The sequence below is a fragment of the Leucoraja erinacea genome, chromosome 37 (genome assembly GCF_028641065.1).
Source record: "Leucoraja erinacea ecotype New England chromosome 37, Leri_hhj_1, whole genome shotgun sequence".
Taxonomy (NCBI): Eukaryota; Metazoa; Chordata; class Chondrichthyes; order Rajiformes; family Rajidae; genus Leucoraja; species Leucoraja erinaceus.
This window is the reverse complement of record NC_073413.1, coordinates 5,939,805-5,961,807: the sequence shown is the minus strand read 5'-3', so window position 1 is coordinate 5,961,807 and position 22,003 is coordinate 5,939,805. Positions and strand designations below refer to the sequence as shown.

General features: G+C 41.8%; 1 protein-coding gene across 3 annotated transcripts in view; it reads left to right on the top strand.

Moving 5' to 3' along the window:
- Positions 1–22,003, top strand: part of LOC129713831 (RNA binding protein fox-1 homolog 2-like) — a 193,854-nt gene that overhangs the window by 29,830 nt on the left and 142,021 nt on the right. For all 3 annotated transcript variants that reach the window (XM_055663159.1, XM_055663158.1, XM_055663157.1), the window contains exon 2: positions 14,126–14,173. In XM_055663159.1, the coding sequence (XP_055519134.1) occupies positions 14,126–14,173 (48 nt within the window). The remainder of the gene's footprint in view (positions 1–14,125; positions 14,174–22,003) is intronic.

Sequence of the window (22,003 nt, the reverse complement as noted above, 5' to 3'; positions counted from 1 at the left end):
ACAAAGACCCATTTATTTGCCTCTGTACTCCACAATTTGAGATTTTTAATATAAAAAAATCACATGTAGTTAAATTGTACATTGTCAGATTTTAATAAAGGCCATTTTTATACATTGTGGTTTCACCATGTGGAAATTACAGCTGTGTACATCGTCCCCCCATTTCAGGGCACCATAATGTTTGGGACACAACAATGTAATGTGAATGAATGTAGTAATGTATAGTATTTTGTTGCATATCCTTTGCATGCAATGACTGCTTGAAGTCTGCGATTCATGGACATCGCCAGTTAAAAAACATAGAAAATAGGTGCATGAGTAGGCCATTCGGCCCTTCGAGCCTGCACCGCCTGCTGGGTGTCTTCTCTGGTGATGCTCTGCCAGGCCTGTATTCCAGCCATCTTTAGCTTATGCTTGTTTTGGGAGCGAGTCCCCTTCAGTTTCCTCTTCAGCATCTAAAAGGCAAGCTCAATTGGGTTCAGATCGGGTGATTGACTTGGCCACTCAAGAATCTACAATTTTTTAGTTTTGAAAAACTCCTTTGTTGCTTAAGCAGTATGTTTGGGATCATTGTCTTGTTGTCGAATGAATTGGCAACCAATGTGTTTTGAGGCATTTGTTTGAACTTGAGCAGATATGTCTATACACTTCAGAATTCATTATGCTACTACCATCAGCAGTTGTATCATCAATGAAGATAAGTGAGCCAGTACCTTCAGCAGCCATACATGCCCAGGCCATAACTCCCCCACCACCGTGTTTCACAGATGAGGTGGCATGCTTTGGTTCCTTCTCTCCTCCATATTTTGCTCTTGCCATCAATCTGATATGTTAATCTTTGTCTTATCTGTCCACAAGACTCATCTGTCCAGAACTGTGGTTGCTCTTTTAAGTACTTCTTGGCAAACTAACCTGGCCATCCTATTTTTGCGGCTAACCAGTGGTTTGCATCTTGCAGTGTAGCCTCTGTATTTCTGTTCATGAAGTCTTCTGTGGACAGTGGTCATTGACAAATCCACACCCGACTCCTGAAGAGTGTTTCTGATCTGTCGGACAGGTGTTTGGGGGTTTTTCTTTATTATAGAGAGTTCTTCTGTCATCAGCTGTGGCGGTATTCCTTGGCCTCCCAGTCCCTTTGCGATCAATAAGCTCACCAGTGCTCTCTTTCTTCTTAATGATCCAAACAGTTGATTCTGGTAAGCCTAAGGTTTGGCTGATGTCTCTAACAGTTTTATTCTTGTTTCTCAGTCTCATAATGGCTTCTTTGACTTTCATTGGCACAACTTTGGTCCTAATGTTGATAACTTTGGTCCTCATGTTGTTAGCAATAAAAGTTTCCAAATGTGATGGAAAGTCTAGGTGCTGAGAGTTCTCTTATATCTGCTTTAAGGAGGCATTTAAACACACCTGAGCAATTACAAACACATATGAAGCCATGTGTCCCAAACATTATGGTGCCCTGAAATGGGGCGGAGAAACACAACTGTAATTTTATGACATTGGAATTGTGTCCTGCTTTTGCAATAGAAGTATGGAGTGAGTAGAGCAGGGGGCTGAGCATACAGTCATCAGCAGCCCTGTGCTGATGGTTATCAAGGAGGAAATATTGTTGTCAGTTCAAATTGATTGTCATTTACTGATGAGGAAGTCCAGGATCCAGTTGAATAGGGATAAGCAGAGATTCCCCTGTTTTTCCCCCAATGTTTGGGGACTTTAAAAGTTTTGAATTTACTATTTCACCTTAAGACCAGGTGTGTAAAGTCTTAGAAAACTGTGCCATAAAATGATGAAAGCTGGTTTGCATTTCTGGTCTCTTGTAACATGGTTCTGAACCTGGGAAGACACATTTGGTGCTGCAGCAGCATCTTGCTTTCCCTGGAATGAGCAAATTGTTTGTTCTTTGCAAATTGTTACAGATAGGATGGGAAAAATGGAAGTAAATAAGAGGAAGTTATGAATCTGATTTAGTAAAGTGACGAAAATTTTAAAAAGTGTTCAGAAATGTGATTTGAGTTGTGATCAAAAGCTACAAGTTGAGTGAAAGGTCATGGGATGAAGAAGAATGGTAAATACATTTTGTATTTACTAAGGTCTGGATTACCAGGTTGGAAATGGTTCTGAACAAAATGCATGGATGATCTCTGGGCAAGTTGTTTATTAAAATGAGGCAATGATGATTTTAAAAAAAAAAATTACACTTGCATGTGACCACGGCATGGGTAAGAATTTTAATGTTAAGAGAACTTGCAATAAAATTAAATGCTGGTGGATGTAGACATCTTGTTTGTTTGGCAATATGGAGATTGTCACTCCTGTCAGGCTTGGATAGAGTACCAATACTTTAATGCTCAGCTTCATAATGATAAAAGCATAAAAATAGATCTGGGAATAATTTGATAGGAGCAAAAATATAATTGTATGGAGTTGTTTGTCTTGTTTGCAGCAATGTTCATCCCACATCTCTCAATGTGCATGCCGCATTGGTGCAAATAGGCTAGAGTTGGATAAAGACCAAGGTCGAAATGTCTTTGCATCACTCAAGCATAGCTCTGAATTTTATAGTACCAGGCAACAGAGGCAAAAACTTCCAAAAGACCATAATTAATAATAGTTAATAATGATTAAGATTCCAGCTAAAAGAATATCTGATTTTTGTTGAGAATTTGGAAAGGTTTGATCATTTTCTAATAACCATTATCAAATTAGTTCTTATTTAAATGTGTTCAATGATTTGAATGTGGACCTCTGAATACTTCTATTTAATTCTATATTGTCTATTTAATGCAAGTACAATTGTAGTGATCATTGTGTTCTGCTTGTTTTTTTCCCATTTCTTTCAAAATGAATTACAGTGCTGAGCATGGCAGTAGAGACTGAAGGCTGCTCATGGGAACCTTGATCCCATCCTTTATCGTTCTGTGACTGGAATTTAGGATAGTGAAAGGACAAAATATCGATCTGTTGTCACAATAGCTGTTGCATTTTAACTGCTGAATTTGAAGGACAGTTTGAGGTCCTTGAATATTTGATACTACTGAAAATTTGTATTGATTCTAATAGTTTTTAAATAAATACCAGCGACAGACTTAAAACTAATCTTGGTCGTCAATTTTTTTTTTTTTTTACTTGCCTGGTAAACTGTTTGGAATTCTAGGCAAAATGAAACAACACTATTGTAAGTGTAGATCTGCAAGGCACAGGTATTTGTTTAAAATATATCCTTGTTATAAACAGCCATTCTATTTGACCTCAACGTTACTTAACCCAAATCTACTGGCATTAACGGCTCTTCCACTTTCAGAACATTTGGTAATCTTTTCATCTTCACCCACCTTCCCCTCCAACTTACCCGTGGATAAAAATCCTTATCCGTGCTGTAATTCTGTATGAGAAAAAACTTGCGTTCTTAAACAATCATAAATGTAATACTTCATCCACACTGTGCAGCTCATTTCTTGCATCAAATTCCATTTACCTATTGGTTATTGTTCAATGTCCTTCATAGACTACCAATTCAGAAATGTCTCGTTTTTAATACCTTGTTTTCAAACCCTTCTCTGTCTCATTTCCTAACCATGTTTAGTCCTAAATCCCTCAAAGATCTTTACACTGTTCCTTTCCCGGATTCTATCGTTTTCCTAATGTTAATTACTTGACCGTTGTCAATTCTGTTTTCAGCTTTTGACTCAAGTTGTAGAATCATCTTTCTGAATGCCTTTATCCCTTTCTTTCAAATTGACCATTGATCCTTCACCTTTTGTCTATATTTTCAATCATTTCTCCTAACGTTAACTTAGCTTAGTGTTGAATTGGGCCTAATGAGAGCTTGCATCCTTTTACTATGCTCAAGATGATGTGGTTATGGTTAAATCCCTATTTGAATTTCTCAAAAATGTGTGTGAAATTGATTTTACTTAGGATGAGAGTAGAATATTGAATCCCACTTGATGTGATTATTGGAGACACATGATATCAGACCTCAGACCGTATTCTAACCCTAACTGTCTTTAGCTACTTCATCAATAACATTCACTTCTGCTGCCTTTTTTTTGATTTAGTGGTTGGACTGGGAGTATTTTTTCCATTATTCTATCATTGTTTCCTCATAATCACATCTGTGCAAGAACATTTTTCCTGTATTGATGCTGTTTTCAGTTACATTCCTGAATACCAGCTAACATTCGGAGTGGCGCTGGAAAGTTATTTTTCATGGCTGCTTCTTTGAGAACATTGTGATACTCCTTAGTCATTTCAGTAGGGGTCATAGCCAGTTGTCAGGAGATATTTTCAGTTTCTTACATGATAATACAATTGAATTCTACTTGGCTTTATTTACCTTTTAATCAAAGGCCAGGATCTGAGTTGCCATAAAATGTTGCCATATGTATTTAAACCAATTGTGTCATTGCTTTGAAAAATATACCAGTTCTCTCATGAACTTGGAATGGAAACTTGCCAGGAAATCAACCTTTAGGAAATGGAAGAATGGTGATGTGAATTTATTACACGTGTTTTAATTTATAAGTTGGATTGTTTCTTTTTGTACTTTTGACTTTTCATTAAGCTGTAATAGAATAAATGTTTTGTTGATTCCACCGTTTTGAATGTTATCAGGCCCCATAAGTAGTGATTATTTCCTCAGTCTATTGTAGAAGCTAATGCCACATGCGACGAATGTTAATTTTTCTTTCTTAACCTTCCTGTAAGTATTGACTGGGCACCCTTTTCATGTTTGAGTGACATTGAGAATCAACAACATAAGTCTGAAGAAAGGGCCTGACAATCATCTGTCCATTTCCTCAACAAATGCTCCCTGACCCGCTGAGTTCCTCCAGTACTTTGTTAAATCCAGATTCCAGCATCTGCAGTTTCTTATGTTTCAAACCTATTTAACTGACAAGGACAAGATGCAGTTGAGACAAGTTCAACTTAATTAGTTGCTGAACCTAAAAAACTCTATGTGTAATTTTAGAGAATTTGAATGGTGCGTGATCTCTATCATTTCCACATATATTCTTAATCTCCTTCTCCTGAGCTCATTCTTGTCCATCCCATCTACGATGTACCGTATACCATTTGAAAAAAGCCTGCTGAGGCCCACTGTTATCCCACTGTTACGACAGTGTCTCTGGCATTGATAACAGATATGTGTTCCACTATTTTGATTTATCTTTCACAACATTGTCAGCTTTTTATCAATGTACTGTATAAAAACCTGTAGGTGGAGTTTATAGGAATTAAAGACATGATTCTTTGTTCTGGCACTGTATTATGTAATTTGCAGCACTTTTCTCAATCATACATATTAAACACAGAATATTATTTTATTTGTGAGAAATTGTTTAGGTTCATGAAGGAGTGGTTTGGATGCTTGGTTATCAGAATATCAAATTGTAACAAGAAATATAAACCTCTTTGCTAGATAATAAAATTAGACATTAATAAGAATTCAAATGATGAAATTTCACACCTGAAAGTCTCCAGCCTCATTCTTGTCATGCAAGTTTAAATTAATGTCTGTCGCAGTGCAGGCTCGGTTGTGGATCTCATTCTTGCCATCCAGTCTCTTAATGCTCTGCACCAGCCATTATTTTACAGCAGTACAGCAGTTAGCTTTCTGCATTGCGGTTATTTCAGTTTGTACACAAGACATGATTTCACAGAATTTTTATTTAGTTCATTAAATGTTAGGCTGCGATCTGTTTGAAAATAAAGCTGCTACCTACATTGCATGGATTTTTTATGTGTTTTTATCTGCAATTATGAGCATGAAGTTAAAAAATGGTAGAAAAGATGCTGTCCTTTCAGCCATAACTGCATCTCTGTCAGGTGATATTTGTGATAGTTTAATTCTGTGCTCCAGCAGTACAAGTAGGCTGAAGGACTGTCAGTATATGATGAAATGAAGAGGTGATTTTTCCAGCTTTCCATCGTTCTGCTGACAGGGACACTTGACCTATCAAATAGTTGAGCATTGATCCAGAAAGAAAAGTCTGCAGAATCACATGGATGTTGAATGATTCCGCAGAGGGTAAAGACGAGTTAAGAAATTGAACCCAACAATTAGGTAAGATGGAACAATTATACTGCATGCAGTGATGACTGAGCCAAACCACAGTCTGAAGAAGGGTTTCGGCCCGAAACGTCGCCTATTTCCTTCGCTCCATAGATGCTGCTGCACCCGCTGAGTTTTTCCAGCAATTTTGTGTACCCACAGTCTTACAAATCTTGATCGTACAAGCAGTGAAAGCAAAACCACAGTATTCAGATGTTCTAAAATATAAATGCTGCATGACCAGTGATTCCTTTTAAAATTAAACCATTGCTCAACATTTTAACATCTGATTGAGTTCTTTATGGATAGCTCCACAGTTCTTGTACATTGTTATCATCCACATACAATTTCAGTAAGTGGCTTGAGGCAATTCGATGCACTGCACTGGCCCAAGGCAAGGTAATCGTGAACTGGAGAGTACAGGTTTAATGTGAGAGGACAGAAATGTAGAGGTCTGAGAGAGATGTTTTTTTCACACACAAGGTGGTGAATATCTGGAATGTGGTGCCTGAGGAGATGGTGGAGGCAGATACAATTATGTTTATGTGGCATTTAGACAGCTGCTTGGACGGGTAAGATAGGCATGGACCAGGTGGACCAGAATGTCCTGTTTCTGCACTGTAAATTTTAAGATTCGAAGTAATTTGTTCACAAGATAGGTATTACTTGGAAGTAAAAATGTGTTGTCCTTTCCTAATAGTTTTTTAAGTTGAGTAACTTGCTAGTATATTTCTGAGGATTGTTAATTATAACAACATTGCAGTAGGTGTGGAATTGCACATAGGCAAGAACAGGTGAGGATAGAAAATATTTTTCCGCAAAAAGCTTAATCAAATAGGCCTCCAGAATAATCTTAATGTCTTTTATTCCAGATTATTGAGTTACTTAAATTTAAATTCTCCAGTGGTCATGGTGGGAATTGAAAACTTGCGTCTCTGGATACTTGATAATCTAGATAACGGCATCTGAATTGTTAAAACAGTTTAAAAGATCGTTTCCTGGAAGGACACTAGTTTAGTAATAAAATAAATAATTGTCTTTCCTCTGCTGAAACACTTCTCTCATTATTCGGATTTCTAATTCTTAGGCCACCTTTGCTGATAATGCTGATTTTTAAAATGAGGGTGAAGCAGATTGGATTTGTAATTGTCAGGAAAAAGTGAAGGCAACTTCATTGAGTATATTTAAGAATGACCCAAAGCTGTCTGAGACCAGTGACGTATTTTTTTAAGAGTGGACTATTACATCTCAAGACATACAACATGGAAACCGGCCCTTTGGCTCAACTTGCTCATGCTGACCAAGATGCCCCATCTTCACTAGTTCCACCTGCTCGGATTTGGCCCGTAACCCTCTAAAGCTTCCGTATCCATGGCAACCAATTTGTGCACAGCACACTATCACAAATATTGATGTGAAAAATACCAGACAATGTTTCTGGTGATGTAATTATTTATTTTCTGTGATCTGGTTGTCACAGGCAAGGGTAGCATTTTATTACCCATCCATATATTTCCATGCATTGAATGGCTTTTTTTTAACCATTGTAGCTGGCATCTAAGAGGGATGCAATTCATCTAGAACACTAGGGCGAATTCACATTTTCTTTTGAGTAGGAGTGTTAGATCTTGCAGGTTCATCTAAGACATAGTCTTGCATGATACTCCCTCCCTCTCTTCTCCCCCCTCCCTCTCTTCTCCCCCTCCCTCTCTTCTCCCCCTCCCTCTCTTCTCCCCCTCCCTCTCTTCTCCCCCTCCCTCTCTTCTCCCCCCTCCCTCTCTTCTCCCCCTCCCTCTCTTCTCCCCCTCCCTCTCTTCTCCCCCTCCCTCTCTTCTCCCCCTCCCTCTCTTCTCCCCCTCCCTCTCTTCTCCCCCCTCCCTCTCTTCTCCCCCCCTCCCTCTCTTCTCCCCCCCTCCCTCTCTTCTCCCCCCCTCCCTCTCTTCCCCCCCTCCCTCTCTTCTCCCCCCTCCCTCTCTTCTCCCCCCTCCCTCTCTTCTCCCCCCCTCCCTCTCTTCTCCCCCCCTCCCTCTCTTCTCCCCCCCTCCCTCTCTTCTCCCCCTCCCTCTCTTCTCCCCCCCTCCCCCCCTCCCTCTCTTCTCCCCCCTCCCTCTCTTCTCCCCCCCTCTTCTCCTCCTCCCTCTCTCTTCTCCCCCTCCCTCTCTTCTCCCCCTCCCTCTCTTCTCTTCTCCCCCCCCTCCCTCTCTCTTCTCCCCCCCTCCCTCTCTTCTCCCCCCCTCCCCTCTCTTCTTCTCCCCCCCTCCCTCTCTTCTCCCCCCCCTCCCTCTCTTCTCCCCCCCCTCCCTCTCTTCTCCCCCCCTCCCTCTCTTCTCCCCCCCTCCCTCTCTTCTCCCCCCCCCCTCCCTCTCTTCCCCCCCCTCCCTCTCTTCTCCCCCCCTCCCTCTCTCTTCTCCCCCCCCTCCCTCTCTTCTCCCCCCCCCTCCCTCTCTTCTCCCCCCCTCCCTCTCTTCTCCCCCCCTCCCTCTCTCTTCTTCTCCCCCCCTCCCTCTCTTCTCCCCCCCCTCCCTCCCTCTCTTCTCCCCCCTCTCCCTCTCTTCTCCCCCCCCTCCCTCTCTTCTCTCTCCCCCCCTCCCTCTCTTCTCCCCCCCTCCCTCTCTTCTCCCCCCTCCCTCTCTTCTCCCCCCCTCCCTCTCTTCTCCCCCCCTCCCTCTCTTCTCCCCCCCTCCCTCTCTTCTCCCCCCCTCCCTCTCTTCTCCCCCCCTCCCTCTCTTCTCCCCCCCCTCCCTCTCTTCTCCCCCCCTCCCTCCTTCTCTTCCCCCCCCCCCTCCCTCTCTTCTCCCCCCCTCCCTCTCTTCTCCCCCCCCCTCCCTCTCTTCCCCCCCCCTCCCCTCTCCCCCCCCCCCTCTCCTCTCCCCCCCCCCTCTCTCTCTCCCCCCCCTCCCCCTCTCCCCCCCTCTCTCCCCCCCCCCTCTCTTCTCCCCCCCCCCCTCTCTTCTCCCCCCCCCCTCTCTGCCCCCTCCCTCTCTGTCCCCTCCCTCTCTGCTCCTCCCTCCTCTGCCCCATCCCTCTCTGTTTCCCCCCCATCTCTCCCCCCCTCTCTCTGCCCCTCCCTCTCTGTCGCCCCTCCCTCTCCCCCCCCTCCCTCTCTTCTCCCCCCTCCCCCTCTCTTCTCCCCCCCTCCCCCTCTCCCCCCTCCCTCTCTCCCCCCCCCTCCCTCTCTTCTCCCCCCTCCCTCTCTTCTCCCCCCCTCCCTCTCTTCTCCCCCCCCCCCTCCCGCTCTCCCCCCCCTCCCTCTCTTCTCCCCCCCTCCCTCTCTTCTCCCCCCCTCCCTCTCTTCTCCCCCCCCCTCCCTCTCTTCTTCTCCCCCCCTCCCTCTCTTCTCCTCCCCCCTCCCTCTCTTCTCCCCCCCCCTCCCTCTCTTCTCCCCCCCTCCCTCTCTTCTCCCCCCCTCCCTCTCTTCTCCCCCCCTCCTCTCTTCTCCCCCCCCTCCCTCTCTTCTCCCCCCCCCCTCCCTCTCTTCTCCCCCCCTCCCTCTCTTCTCCCCCCCCCCTCCCTCTCTTCTCCCCCCTCTCCCTCTCTTCTCCCCCCCTCCCTCTCTTCTCCCCCCCCCTCCCTCTCTTCTCCCCCCCTCCCTCTCTTCTCCCCCCCCTCCCTCTCTTCTCCCCCCCCTCCCTCTCTTCTTCCCCCCCTCCCCCCCTCTCTCTCTTCCCCCCCTCCCTCACCTCGCTCTCTACCCCCTCCCCTACCCTCCCTCTCTACTCCCCCCCCTCCCTCCCCCCTCTCTCCCCTCCCTCTCTGCCCACCCCCCTCTCTACCACCCCTCCCTCGCTACCCTCTCCCTCTCTAGGGATTGAAGAGGGAGGGTGAAGAGTAGGAGGAGGAGGAAGTGCTGTGGGGGGATGAGGAGAAATGAGCTGCGCCTGCGCAGTTGGAGGCTATGCATGAGTGGTGCAATATTGCGTTGGGGGAACGGGTGAATAGTGGGGGAGCAGACCCAACGAGTCTGCACTTGGTCTAGTATGACTATAAAACACTCTTGACTCTCTTCTAGTGCTTTGAGGGTTTTTGGCATTAACTGTATACTTTCCCCATACATCCTGTCTTAAACTATAACATTTTGACTCTCTTGAGAATGTTATTGATTGAACCACATCTGACATTGATTAAACACTGCCATGGGATCTTAGAAAAGAGGAATATTCTATGCAATTATATCTCCCTTGGCTTCCTCTGTTCCAAACGAAACAAAGCTGGCTTATCTGATATATCCTCTCAGCTGAAAATTTTCATTTCTGGCAACATCCTCATAAATTTTTTTCTCCGTGCTCTCAGATTCAGTTACATATTTTGTGTAGTTGGTGACCTGAGCTGCATACAGTACTCAAACAGTGGTCTACATTACAATTCTGAATTTTCATATTACATCTCGGCAGAGGCAATTTGGCCTAATGAGTTGAGCAGCTGCACTGACTGCTCTGCCTGTGTCCTGCCCTATTCTGGCAGGAAAATTGGATCAAGGTGTACATATTTTCTGTAGTATATTGCAAATATATAGTTCTGTCGGATATTTGCAGATATTGCAAGTATAAGTGATATACATGGTACAGATTATGTATTCCCTTAGCTAGTCTCTGATCTTCTGCACTATGGAAAGTTCAACTCCATCAAAACTTTGTTGCCCATCCCCGCAGTGCCTACTGCTGTACTTTGGTTCCACAGCTGACAGCTTCTCATTTAAAAATCACAAGCCTTCCATTTAAATCCATTTGTGGTTTTGTACTTTTCTGTTTTCTGCAATCTTCTCAAGTCCTACAATTCTCTAAGGACTGTGTGCTTCCAATTTTGACTGCTTATATGTCCCGACTTGCGTCATGCTGCTATTGGCAGTTGATCACTTGATTGCCCATTCCTCATGTTTGAAAAATGCCTCCCTTCACCTATTGTTCCTCTTTTTTGTTATTTTAGACTTAATTCTAACCACTTGTCCTTGTTTCACAAAGTGGATCAATGCAAGTTTCTTTACAATGTGCCTGTAAAGTGTTATTAGAATGTTATATAATACAAAGGAACTTTTAATTGTACAATATTATTCAATTGTCAAAAAAATAGCCACAGTACATCAAGTAGCAAGTATACAATTGAAGAAGGGGCTTGACCCGAAACATCACCGATACGTTTTCTCCAGAGATGATGCCTCACTTGCTGAGTTAATCCAGCACTTTGTGTTCTTTTGGGTTTTTTACACATAATCATATGATGGGGAAATCTGGGATATGATCTCCACATTTCAGTGTTGACAGAGGTATTGGAGTAGCTTGTGTTCAGTTCAAATTCTTTGTAGAAAAATATCTTGAAGGCTTTTTTTGAAGCACGACTAGTTATTTATGCAATGTGCCCATCAGAGGAAAATAAATTCCACAACTTTGTTTTGACCATTTTTTTTGTTTGTTTTTTTGTTTTAATAAAAGGTAAAATTGGGTTGTTTTCACAATCTAAGTATACCATCACATGATTTGAGCGTGTGTTTGCTGAAAAAAACGGATAAAATGTGTGTCTTATTGCAAAGTACCAGTCCTCTACCTGCATTGAAGCTTTGGACTTTATTTAATTGCAGTTAGTGGCAATTTCCATTATGTTGATGGCAATTTGACATGGGTGAAAGAGAATGCCTGGAGTCCCCTTCTATGAAAATGGCCAATTCCTTCTATCCAGAGATGCTGCCTGTCCTGCTGAGTTACTCTGTCATTTTGTGTCTTTGTTCAGTGTAAACCAGCATCTGCAGTTTACACTGAACTTATGCAGTGTTGTTTACCTCATGTTGTCTATCATTGTTTAGTTTGAGCCTGCATGCCATATATCTTTGCTGTAAACTGCTAGACCACTATCTTGTGTCGTACGGTTCCTGCTACAAACTGCTGGACGACTGAATATCTTATGATTTGAAGCTGCCATTTTATTATTGGATCAAAATTTGTGAATGCTGCTATTACTCTCTACCAAGTTGTAATTTGAGTATCAAATACTGGCTTAGAATACTGCCCTATATGAAAAATCGTCAAATTATAGACTATAAACAAAGCTTGTTAATACACTGCTGCAAACCACAATGGTAAAATTAAATAACGTTGCCAATTTATGATAGTTAGTTTTCTTATTTAATAAAAGATAAGAAAATATGAGATTAATAAAAGATGAGAAAATATGAGATTAATAAAAAAATAACTACTTAGTTACTTTGAAGCTTCAAATGACATTGCAGTCCTATAACAACTGCAAAACAAGTGAGAACATGGGGATCAGTGCCATTGTGTAGTTATTTTAAAACAATCTAATTTACTACTGTTTTAACTTGGGTGGTATTTCATTTGTTACCATGATTTTGGTGTTTGGAAATGACGATTTGGCAGAGCGCATAAATGCTTTTACATGTCTTCCCTGAAGTTTATTTCATATAGTAATTGGGAATAAATGCTCTCCAAAATTATAAACCTTCAGAAGTCCTCAATCTAAACATTTCCAAAGTTTTGTTACACCTAAATATGTTATGAAAACATCCCTTATGAGGCACCATTGAGAAAACAACAAATTAGATGTTTCACTAAATAAGTTTCTGCTGTGAAATGGAACCTGGTTTAGAATGCATATTTTATTGTAACAGTGTTACTTGTTTTAATTAGCTCTGTTTACTCGTATAGCATTGTGAAGTGTTCTGATTTTGTGCAGCTGGTGCTGTGGCTTCAGCATTGCTGCCCTCTACTGTTCATTTACTTTAATTGAATGTGCTTCGTGGAGCGATGTCTTTGACGTATGCCCTTGACTCCATTCTACAGCACACTATCCACTGCAACTTCTGCCCTACCCCAGCCCAGCAAGAGATTGACAAACATTTATGGCTCTGGATCAGCCAAAATCCCTGATGAAGTATTTAATCATTGTAAAGAAGTACTTCTGGCATTAATTTATGTAATCTTCATCTGGGAAGAAAGAAACATGCCAAGGGATCTCGGAGACATCATAATTTTGCCCATCTTCAAGAAAGAAGACCAGTCCAATCGTGTTAATTACAGATGAGTCTTCATTGCTGTCTACACTGGGAAAGTTATTGCGAGAATCCTCTTCAACCACCTTAGTAGTTGAAGAGCTCGCCAGAATTTCAGTGTAGATTCCTCCCATAAGGAGGCCCTATGGACCAGAGTTTCTGTGTAACAGCTTCAAGTGTAGCACGCAACACTGAGCATTGCACATGGCATTCTTTGACCCTATCAATTGAGGGGTTTATGAAAAATCCCTATAAATTGATTATTTCCAAAAAACTATTCTCCTTGTGATAGCAGGCAAGGCATGATCCTCAACACCAGATTCACACAGCCCTAATCTCAATGCAATCTTGGGTTAAGTAAGGCTATATCCTTGAACCAACCCGTTTGTCTAATTATTTCACTGTAATGTTTACTTCACCTCCCCTCTGATGCAAATGCTGCTGGAGTGGTGAATTTACAGATGAAAGGAGATTGTTCTGTCTTAATCACTTCAACACCAGACCGGAGATCTCATCACCCTCATTAAATTAGAAAACATAGTCAGTGATGCTCGAATATGTGAAAGGAATTTCAAACAAGCATTTAAGGTGGACCCTGCATTAAACGTGGGCAGATAAAGGTCCTTCACTATATTGCTCTTGCTATGTAACATTACATCCTGCCGTTATCTCGCCTTTGTATTCGCCTTGGTTTGAATCTTGTTCACGCTTTATGATAAGTGACGTTTTTAAAGTTTCAGTTAACAAACTATTTCTATTAGTATGTGTTAATACTTTTTGTCCGGAGACTGACTGAAGCAGCTCGGAGAGAGTGCAGAGTATCTTGGATATTTCTTCAGCATGCTGCAAATAATTAATTGTGTGCCATTTTATAATAGGATCATGAAGCAAAAATAGGCCATTTGGTTCCTTGTGATTGTTTTGCCAATTTTGAATTTTAACGTGTCACCAACATTTTTTTGTGTTGAAATTTTGGAAAACAGTTGTAAACTTATATTGGCATACTATATTATATGACATGTTTGGTACATGGTCTGCTGGAGATAAAGTTGTTGTACTGTTCTTTTCCCTAGGATTCAGCACTGGAGTTCAAAGATTGCACAGAGAGGACTGACCTTATGGTAAGAAAGCTTTTAGTTTCTACAGGAAACCTTTAATTTATTTACCAGTAATTGTCATCACATGTTTATTTTGCTTTTGACAGTCATATTAAAGAGAGTTTCAGTGTCATGTCTGCTCCAAAACCCATTTCTACCCATGCTGATATTATCTAAATTATCTATTTGCTTATAAAGTTCATATCAGTAAATATCAGGCTTCTAAAAGGTCCTTCCATAAGCTAGAGTACTGTCCCACTCACCTCATCCCCATTATGTACCTTGGACTTTGTCTATGGAACTGATGTGCTGTTGTGCACTACAGTGCTGGGAAATATATTTTGAACTCTGTTATCTTTCCCTTTGCTTTATCTATTGAACGAGTTTGACGATTGTATTTATGTATGGTATATCTGATCTGTTTGGATAGCATGCAAAACAAAACTTTTCACTATATCTCGGTGCACATGACAATAATAAACCTAAATCTAAAGTAGAAGAAATTAATTGGTTTATCAAATTCATTCAAATCCATTGGCCCTTAAAATCTCTTTGACTCTCTATTTAATATATTTCATTGCACAGTAAAGTCTAGGAAGCAACAGATTACAGAATACTGGTTAGTTTATTGTGATATGCACAAGGATCCAATTATATTTTTTGTTCATATTAAGTTCAGAGTAAAAGTATGCATACAGTAATGATAAATACAACAATAATTACGTTTATGCGAAACAGCAGAATGGTCCAAGTTTGTAATGCAAAAACCTAGTAGTGCAAAATAATATAAAAGTACAAGAATAGAATGACCAATGCGGTGAATTTAATGGTACATGGCAGCACCTTTGGGAAAGGAGAGTGAACGAGATGGTGGCATTTTCTGGAAGGTATAGCTTATCGGTAGAAGTTCGAGGGAATCATCATGGAAGTGCCGAATGTTCTGAGACACTTATAAAAGTAAATATGCTGATGAGCTTTCTTGATCACCATTTCAGTGTGAAGAGTCCAAATTAGGTTGCTGGTTATCTGGATGTCTCGGCGCTTGAGCCATTTACCATCTTTACTGCAATTCCATGGGTGAGGGTGGAGTTGTGTTTAACCCCACTCTTCTGTTTTTTTGCCAACCAACCCTTTTGTATTACTAAATCTAGCAAATCTAAATCTATTTCCCTCTAATATGGTGGAAATAAACGTTTCAAATTCACTTGGCAGAGGGTTTATCAATGATCACTGACAACTACATTGCCCCTTAACATTTTTTTGGATTGCTATTTAATTTTATTGCACAATAAAATCTAAGAAATTGCATGTTAATTGTGCAACAAAACTGTTGACAAAAAGACACTTTATTTTCTATAATGAGTCTATTGTCAGGTTTTTTAAATGGATATATCAGTGCCGTAAACATTTAAACATTTCAATTCCTAATTGTAATCATGACTTTTGTGAAATGTTTTTATTTTAAACACAGAGGCCTGGCAAAAATTGCTTTGACATTCCCTTCATTTCAGAGTGACCACAGAGGTTTCCTGCAGGAAATGAGCAAACTTGAAATCATAAAATCTCCGAAATTATCACTTAGAAAAAGGCAGAATTTAACCAACTGTTTGCATTTTCATTGTCCGGAACTCTCATATTTAACTCGCTTCAGTGCTTATCCTTTTATATTATCCTTTTATGTTCTTTTACAAATCTTTATCCAATTTGTTTGAGTAGATAAGTTTAGTTAGTGAGTGAATCAAGAAGATCCTAGACACTGGAGTTTTTTTCTGGGTTCTGCAAATGGCCGTGGTTGCTTTTGACAGTCATTAGTAGGCTTAATGGAGCAGTATGCTTAATTCAGTCACCTCTGCTGGAAATGCACATGTAAACATTGCATGAGCACATAATTATGTTTGACTGAAATCTAATGTTATCCATCAAGCATCTCTATATTGTGCTTGGCGTTGTAGAACAGAGGCAGGGGACAAAAGTGAGGACTGAAAGTAGCAAGACAGGTGAACAGGATGGTGAGGGTGACATTTGTCAAGCTTGTCTGCATTGAAAATGGTATGAGTACAAAAGTTGGGACATCATGATGCAGCTTTAGAAGTCATTGATGACACCACACTTGGAATACTCTGTGCATTTCTGGTTGCCCAGCAGTAGGAAGGGTGTCATTAAGTTGTAACGGGTGCAGAGAAGATTGACGAGGATGTTATCTGGATTTATGGGCTTGAGTAACAGAGAGAGACTGGGACATATTTCTTGGGTGCACAGGAGGCTGAGGGGTGACATTATTGAGGGTGTACAAGGTTATGAGGGGTATGGATAAAGTGAATGCTCTATCTTTTTCCCTCGTGGTAGTGGATTCTAAAACTGATGGGCATGGGCTTAAGGTGAGAGGTGAAAGACTCAAAAGAAATCTGGGGCAACCTTTTTACTCACAGTACTCTGTAACCGGAATGAGCTGTCAGCTGACGTTATTGAAGCGCATACAGTTATAACTTAAAATACATTTGGACGGTATTTGGATAGGAAGGATTCAATATGGGCCAAATGCAGACAATGAAATTAACCCAGAATGCAACCTGATCACTATGGACAAAGTGCACTGAAGGTCCTGTTTCCATGCTGTATAACTCAATAACCTCTTTTTGTTCCCCTTCATGGAATTTCGATTTGTGCGTGTCTGCAGCCAATAATGATGACTAATGATTCTATTTTAAAATGCGCATTTAACTATGCGCATATTCAATGTACCAAATTCAGAAAAGGGGCTGCATAAACACATGTTTTTGCAGGTACGATGTAGGATCTTCAGTTAATTCTTCCAGCATAATGTTGAAATTTTAATGCAGCTGCCAATTTTCAAGAGCAGTGGGTAAGATTTTGCAACACTCACTCGTTGCGCACTGTGATGCCTGCCTCCCTGTTAATTCAGTGTCAAGCACCCTGTTATTGATTTGATATCCCTCTTCTAACCTGCAGATGGTAGTATTCCAATGACTCTGTTGCCCTTGTCCTTCTCGGTAGTGAATGTTGCAGATTTGGGAAATGGTGTTGCACTAGTCAAGTAGGAAATGATGGAATGACGGAGTAGACTTGGGCCAAATGGCCTAATTCTGCTCCAATCATCTGAACTTGGCTGCAGTGCTTTTTAAAGCGAATGAATGTTTAGGCTGATGGATGGGGTGCCAATCAAGCCTGCTGCCTTATCCTGTATAGTGTTGAGTTTCTTGAGAGTTGTTGGTGCCATAGTCATTCAGGTAGGTGGTAAGTGTTCCTTCACAATCTTAACTAATGCCTTGTTGATGGTGGAAAGATGTTTGGGGCGTTGGGAGGTATTTGTGTAGCAAGGCCATAGGATGCCCATTCTCTGACCTGTTTTGGTAGCTTTGGTATTTGCGGAGCAAGTTCATTTGTTTCTGATCAGTCGTAACTGCCAGGATATTGACAGTGGTGGAATCAGCAATAGAAATGCCATTGAATGTTAAGACGCACACATAGAGACTTCCTACACAGGAGCATTCACTGCAGCACACCAACTCCATGCTATCCTTAAAATATTAATTTCTACTAATCTTACATTAACCCTATTTTATTCTTTTCGCTCCTCTATCTGGTGATTTTCAGATTCTACCACTTATCTACACACACTCTGAGAATTTCCCAGTAGCAAATTAACTCACCAACCTGCGCATCTTTGATACGTGAGAGAAAACTGGAGCAATAGGAGGAAGCCCACGTGATCATGGGGCACCAGTGGTCTGGGTTGAACTGGGATGCTGCCATTATGTGGTATAGATTCTCTTGTGAGTAATGCTCATTGCATTGTACCTGTTGCACATATGTTTCCTGTCACATTTTATTCTGTGCCTAAATGTTATTTCGGTATTCCTGTGGGCAGGCAAAGGCTGCATCTTTTATTGATAAGTTTCAAAAGGACTTTGTGCAAACAACTCCACGTTGAAAGAACGTCATTGATGAGGCCATTGAATGTGATTAGGCTGAAGACACTGTGCCCTGAGGAACTCCTGCAGTGATGTGCTGCTGGCATAATAATTTACATCTAAAAACAACAGCAATCTTCATTTGTCCATTCATACATCACCCCCTTCCCTCATTCCTCCTCCCCCTTAATTAGCGCTTAATGTAATGTTAGTATGATGGTGCTAATTTGAGCGGAGTTTGAAAAACATGACCTTAAATTTCCATAATATTTCACCCTCTGATAGTTGGGTCATTTGGATATCGGGTAGAAAAAGCAAGTTAGGTCTATGGTGGAAACTGTAGTTCGGGAATGGAAAACATTAAAGTTAACTGTAATTTGACAGATAATTGGATTCACGGAATGCAGATGGATAAATGAATCGTAAGAGCTGAGATGAATGGAAATTACTTAATTTTGCAGTTCTATTATAAGATTCAGAATACTTATTTAGGAAGTATTTTGAAAATGGTTTGATTGTCTTTCACAAATGCTTTGCTGTTCTTTCTACGCACATGTCGAAGTAGGAAGTTGAGAACATACTGTCTGCTTTTGTAATGGAAGAATTGGTAGGTGGAAATGAGCCACGGCTCGATCTTGTTTATTTCTTCTGTACAGTAGTGAGCACTATGTTAAACGCTATTTTAAAATCAGTCCCCAATTCTAAAGTCTTAAAATAGACCCAATGGCATGCAGTATTGATTCGGATAAAACCTTTAGAGACTTGGATAAAGTTTCTTGATGTCAAGCATGTAGCGCGTGTTGAAGCCAACAGATAAAATTGTAATGTTCCAAGGTCACGATAAACATAAACCTGGGGACTCATTCACAATCCTAATTTGAATAATTGAATGCAAATATGTTGAGTTAGTTAATGTGTCTAATTGCATTAAACTCATCATACAAACAATCAGGCTGCAGCACCCTGACATCTTGCTCTTTTACAGCCTGATTTGCATTGTTATAGGTCAGATAAGCAGTAGGCTGTCGATCCAACTGGCATTTATACTGAACTTGACCAAGTGCAGACCCGTTGGGTCTGTTCCCCCAACGTGCGGTGGGGGGGGGGGGGGGGGGGGGGGGGGGGCGGCATGCAGCGTCACACACACACTACTATCCCCCCCCCCGCCCGCACTCACGCTAATTACCCCCGATATTATATTAATATTATTAATTTGCTCCTTTTACCCCATAACCACCCTATCTACTGACGCATAGCCCCCAACTTGCAGTCACATCTAGAGAGGGGGGGATAGAGAGTGAGGGCAGAGAGAGAGGGGGCAGAGACAGACAGAGACACAGAGAGAGGGGCAAGAGGGAGAGGGGCAAAAGGGAGAGGGGGTGGCGGCGAGGAGAAGCAGAGGGAGGGTGGGTGAGGGGAAAGGTGGGGGTGGAGGAGGGGAGGGGGAGAGGGTGAGGGGAGCAGGGGGATGGAGGGTAGGGGGGTTTAGGGGAGGGACGGTGGGTGAGGGGATGGAGGGGAGGAGTGGGAGAAAAAGAGGGGAGAAAGAGGGGGGGAGAGTAGATGGGGTTGAGAGAGGAGAGGGGGGTTGAGAGAGAGAGAGGGAGAGGAGGGGTGGGAGAGTGAGAGGGGGGGAGAAGAGAGGGGGGGGGAGGGAGGGAGGGGGGGGGGGGAACGGAGAGGAGAGGGGGGGAGAGAGAGTGCCTTTTTTATTTCAACCCAATCCCCCCAAACAACCATTTGCAGGCAGTGCTTTTTTACTTTAACCATATTTTCATTTTCAAACCACATTAAGGGTACTTACTCACAGTTGTGTGGACTTGTGTTCAGTGTTATTCACAGCTCAGAGAAACGTGACCCTCTGCCTTCCTCCAGCTTGCAGACTAATTGAGGCACACCACTTCCTGGTTTTATAGTCCATCCCCCCCCTGCCGTCAGTGGGGTAGCAGAGAGAATGGGGAATTTTGTAAAATCATTTATATCTCTGTCATTTTTCATCGACTGGAAAAATCCTCGGAACACATGCGGCGGAGGGTGGCTCTGAGCGAGGTGGCCAAAAATGATGGCCGTAGGTGGCGGCGTTCTCTCGGAAATTGCAGCACAGATCGCCAAAACCGGTCAAGAACAGACTTTTAGTAATATAGATGTCAGTTTAGTAGTGAATAATTGGTGTTCCTAGATTTGATCCTTTATATCCTGATTGTCAGCAAGTCCTACCGGCCTGCTTTGTATTCATCTTTATATTAGAATTCTCTGGCAATGTTAAGAGTCAAGTGGGTAAGTGTTAAATTCTGATTAGAATGGTTATGTTATTCTGTCCAACAATACAAAATATTCTTCAGGAAAGAGAAAACCAAGAAGACCTTTCAACATATGAAGAGGTTTGATAGCATACAAAATACATAGGAAGGAACTGCAGATGCTGTTTTAAATCGAAGATGGACACAAAATGCTGGTTTAACTGCGGACTGGCAGCATCTCTGGATAGAAGGAATGGCGGCATTTCCATGTCCTTTTGTATATTGGAGGCTAAAAGTTGTGGACGTATACCAAGACAGTCAAGACACATTACTGTTAATCTTATTTCTGCTATTCATTGCGAACAAAATGCACTTAATGGAGGGTGTGAAAAATTAAAATGGTGGCAAAATTTATTTGCTTAAGAATCTTTGAAATCCCCACTCCAGAAGAGTTTGGACTCCCAATTGTTGAATATATGAAAGACTCCGATTAAGATTCAAGAGGAATCTAGAAATGGGATCTTGTGGAAGTAGAGTTGAATTAGAAGATCAGTTTCTATCTTACGGACTGATAAACGATTCATAAAGGCTTTAATGACTTAGTAAGTTGTGCCTTGCAGAAGTGAGGGACGTATGTACAGGTCGAAGCAGATAAAGTATTAAAGGAAAAGCTAGACAAGTGCATAAAGGAGGAAGAAGCAGAAAGATATGACGATGTGTTCAATGAAGTTGGGCAGAAGAGGCTCAAGTATAGCATAGACCAATTGGATGGAATAGCCTGTTCTTATGTTGTGATTCATTGTGCAAATGTTGAACTTCTAATTTAGCATGATCTGTCTGGTCTGCCTTGCTTTTCTGCACAGTTGTTATTTTTAAATGCCCCCTGTTTATCATATACTATTTGTACATGGTACTGTACTACTTAAGAAACGTGAAAGGAAAACCCATGAATTATAGACCAGTTAGTTGAACATCTGTGATCAGAAAATTACTGGAATTTATAATTAAGGATAGAATCACTGAACAGCTTGAAGATATTCATTTAATCAGGGAGAACTAGTGTTGATGTCTGATGAGCTGATTCACATTTTTCAAGAGGGCAACCAAGTTATTTGAAAGGAAATTTTTGTGGACATTTTTCTTTTAATTTATTTCCAGAAGGCCTTTGGTGATACTTGTAAACTGTTTAGCTGAAGTTGGAAACATTGGAATGTAGATATTGCCTTGGTTTGATAGTTTTCTGAGTGATACTAAAATGGCATTCATGGAGTCATGCAGAAAAAGGCCCTACAACCCATCATGTCATCTTGCTCATCAAGTAGCCAGCAAGGCTCCCGGGATGCGTCGCATTGCGGCAGAGCGCTCCCGGTGGGCCGCCTGCTGCCACATGCGGCGGCAACCATGGTTCACCTCAGCGTGAAGCTAAGACTGTACTAAGAACTTTGGGAACTTTGTCAAAGCCAGAAGTGTGACGACTGTGTACTGCCTGGGTGAAGTCTGCTGTATGATTTAACCTGATTGTATACAAAGCCAAAGAATGTCACTGTTCCCACGGTGCATGTGACAATAGAGTGTAATTGAATCATTGATACCAATCCCATTTACCAGTACATGGTCGGGAACCTTCTGTAACTTGGTGATTCGAGTGCTAATCCAGGTACAAAAAAGACACAAAGTGCTGT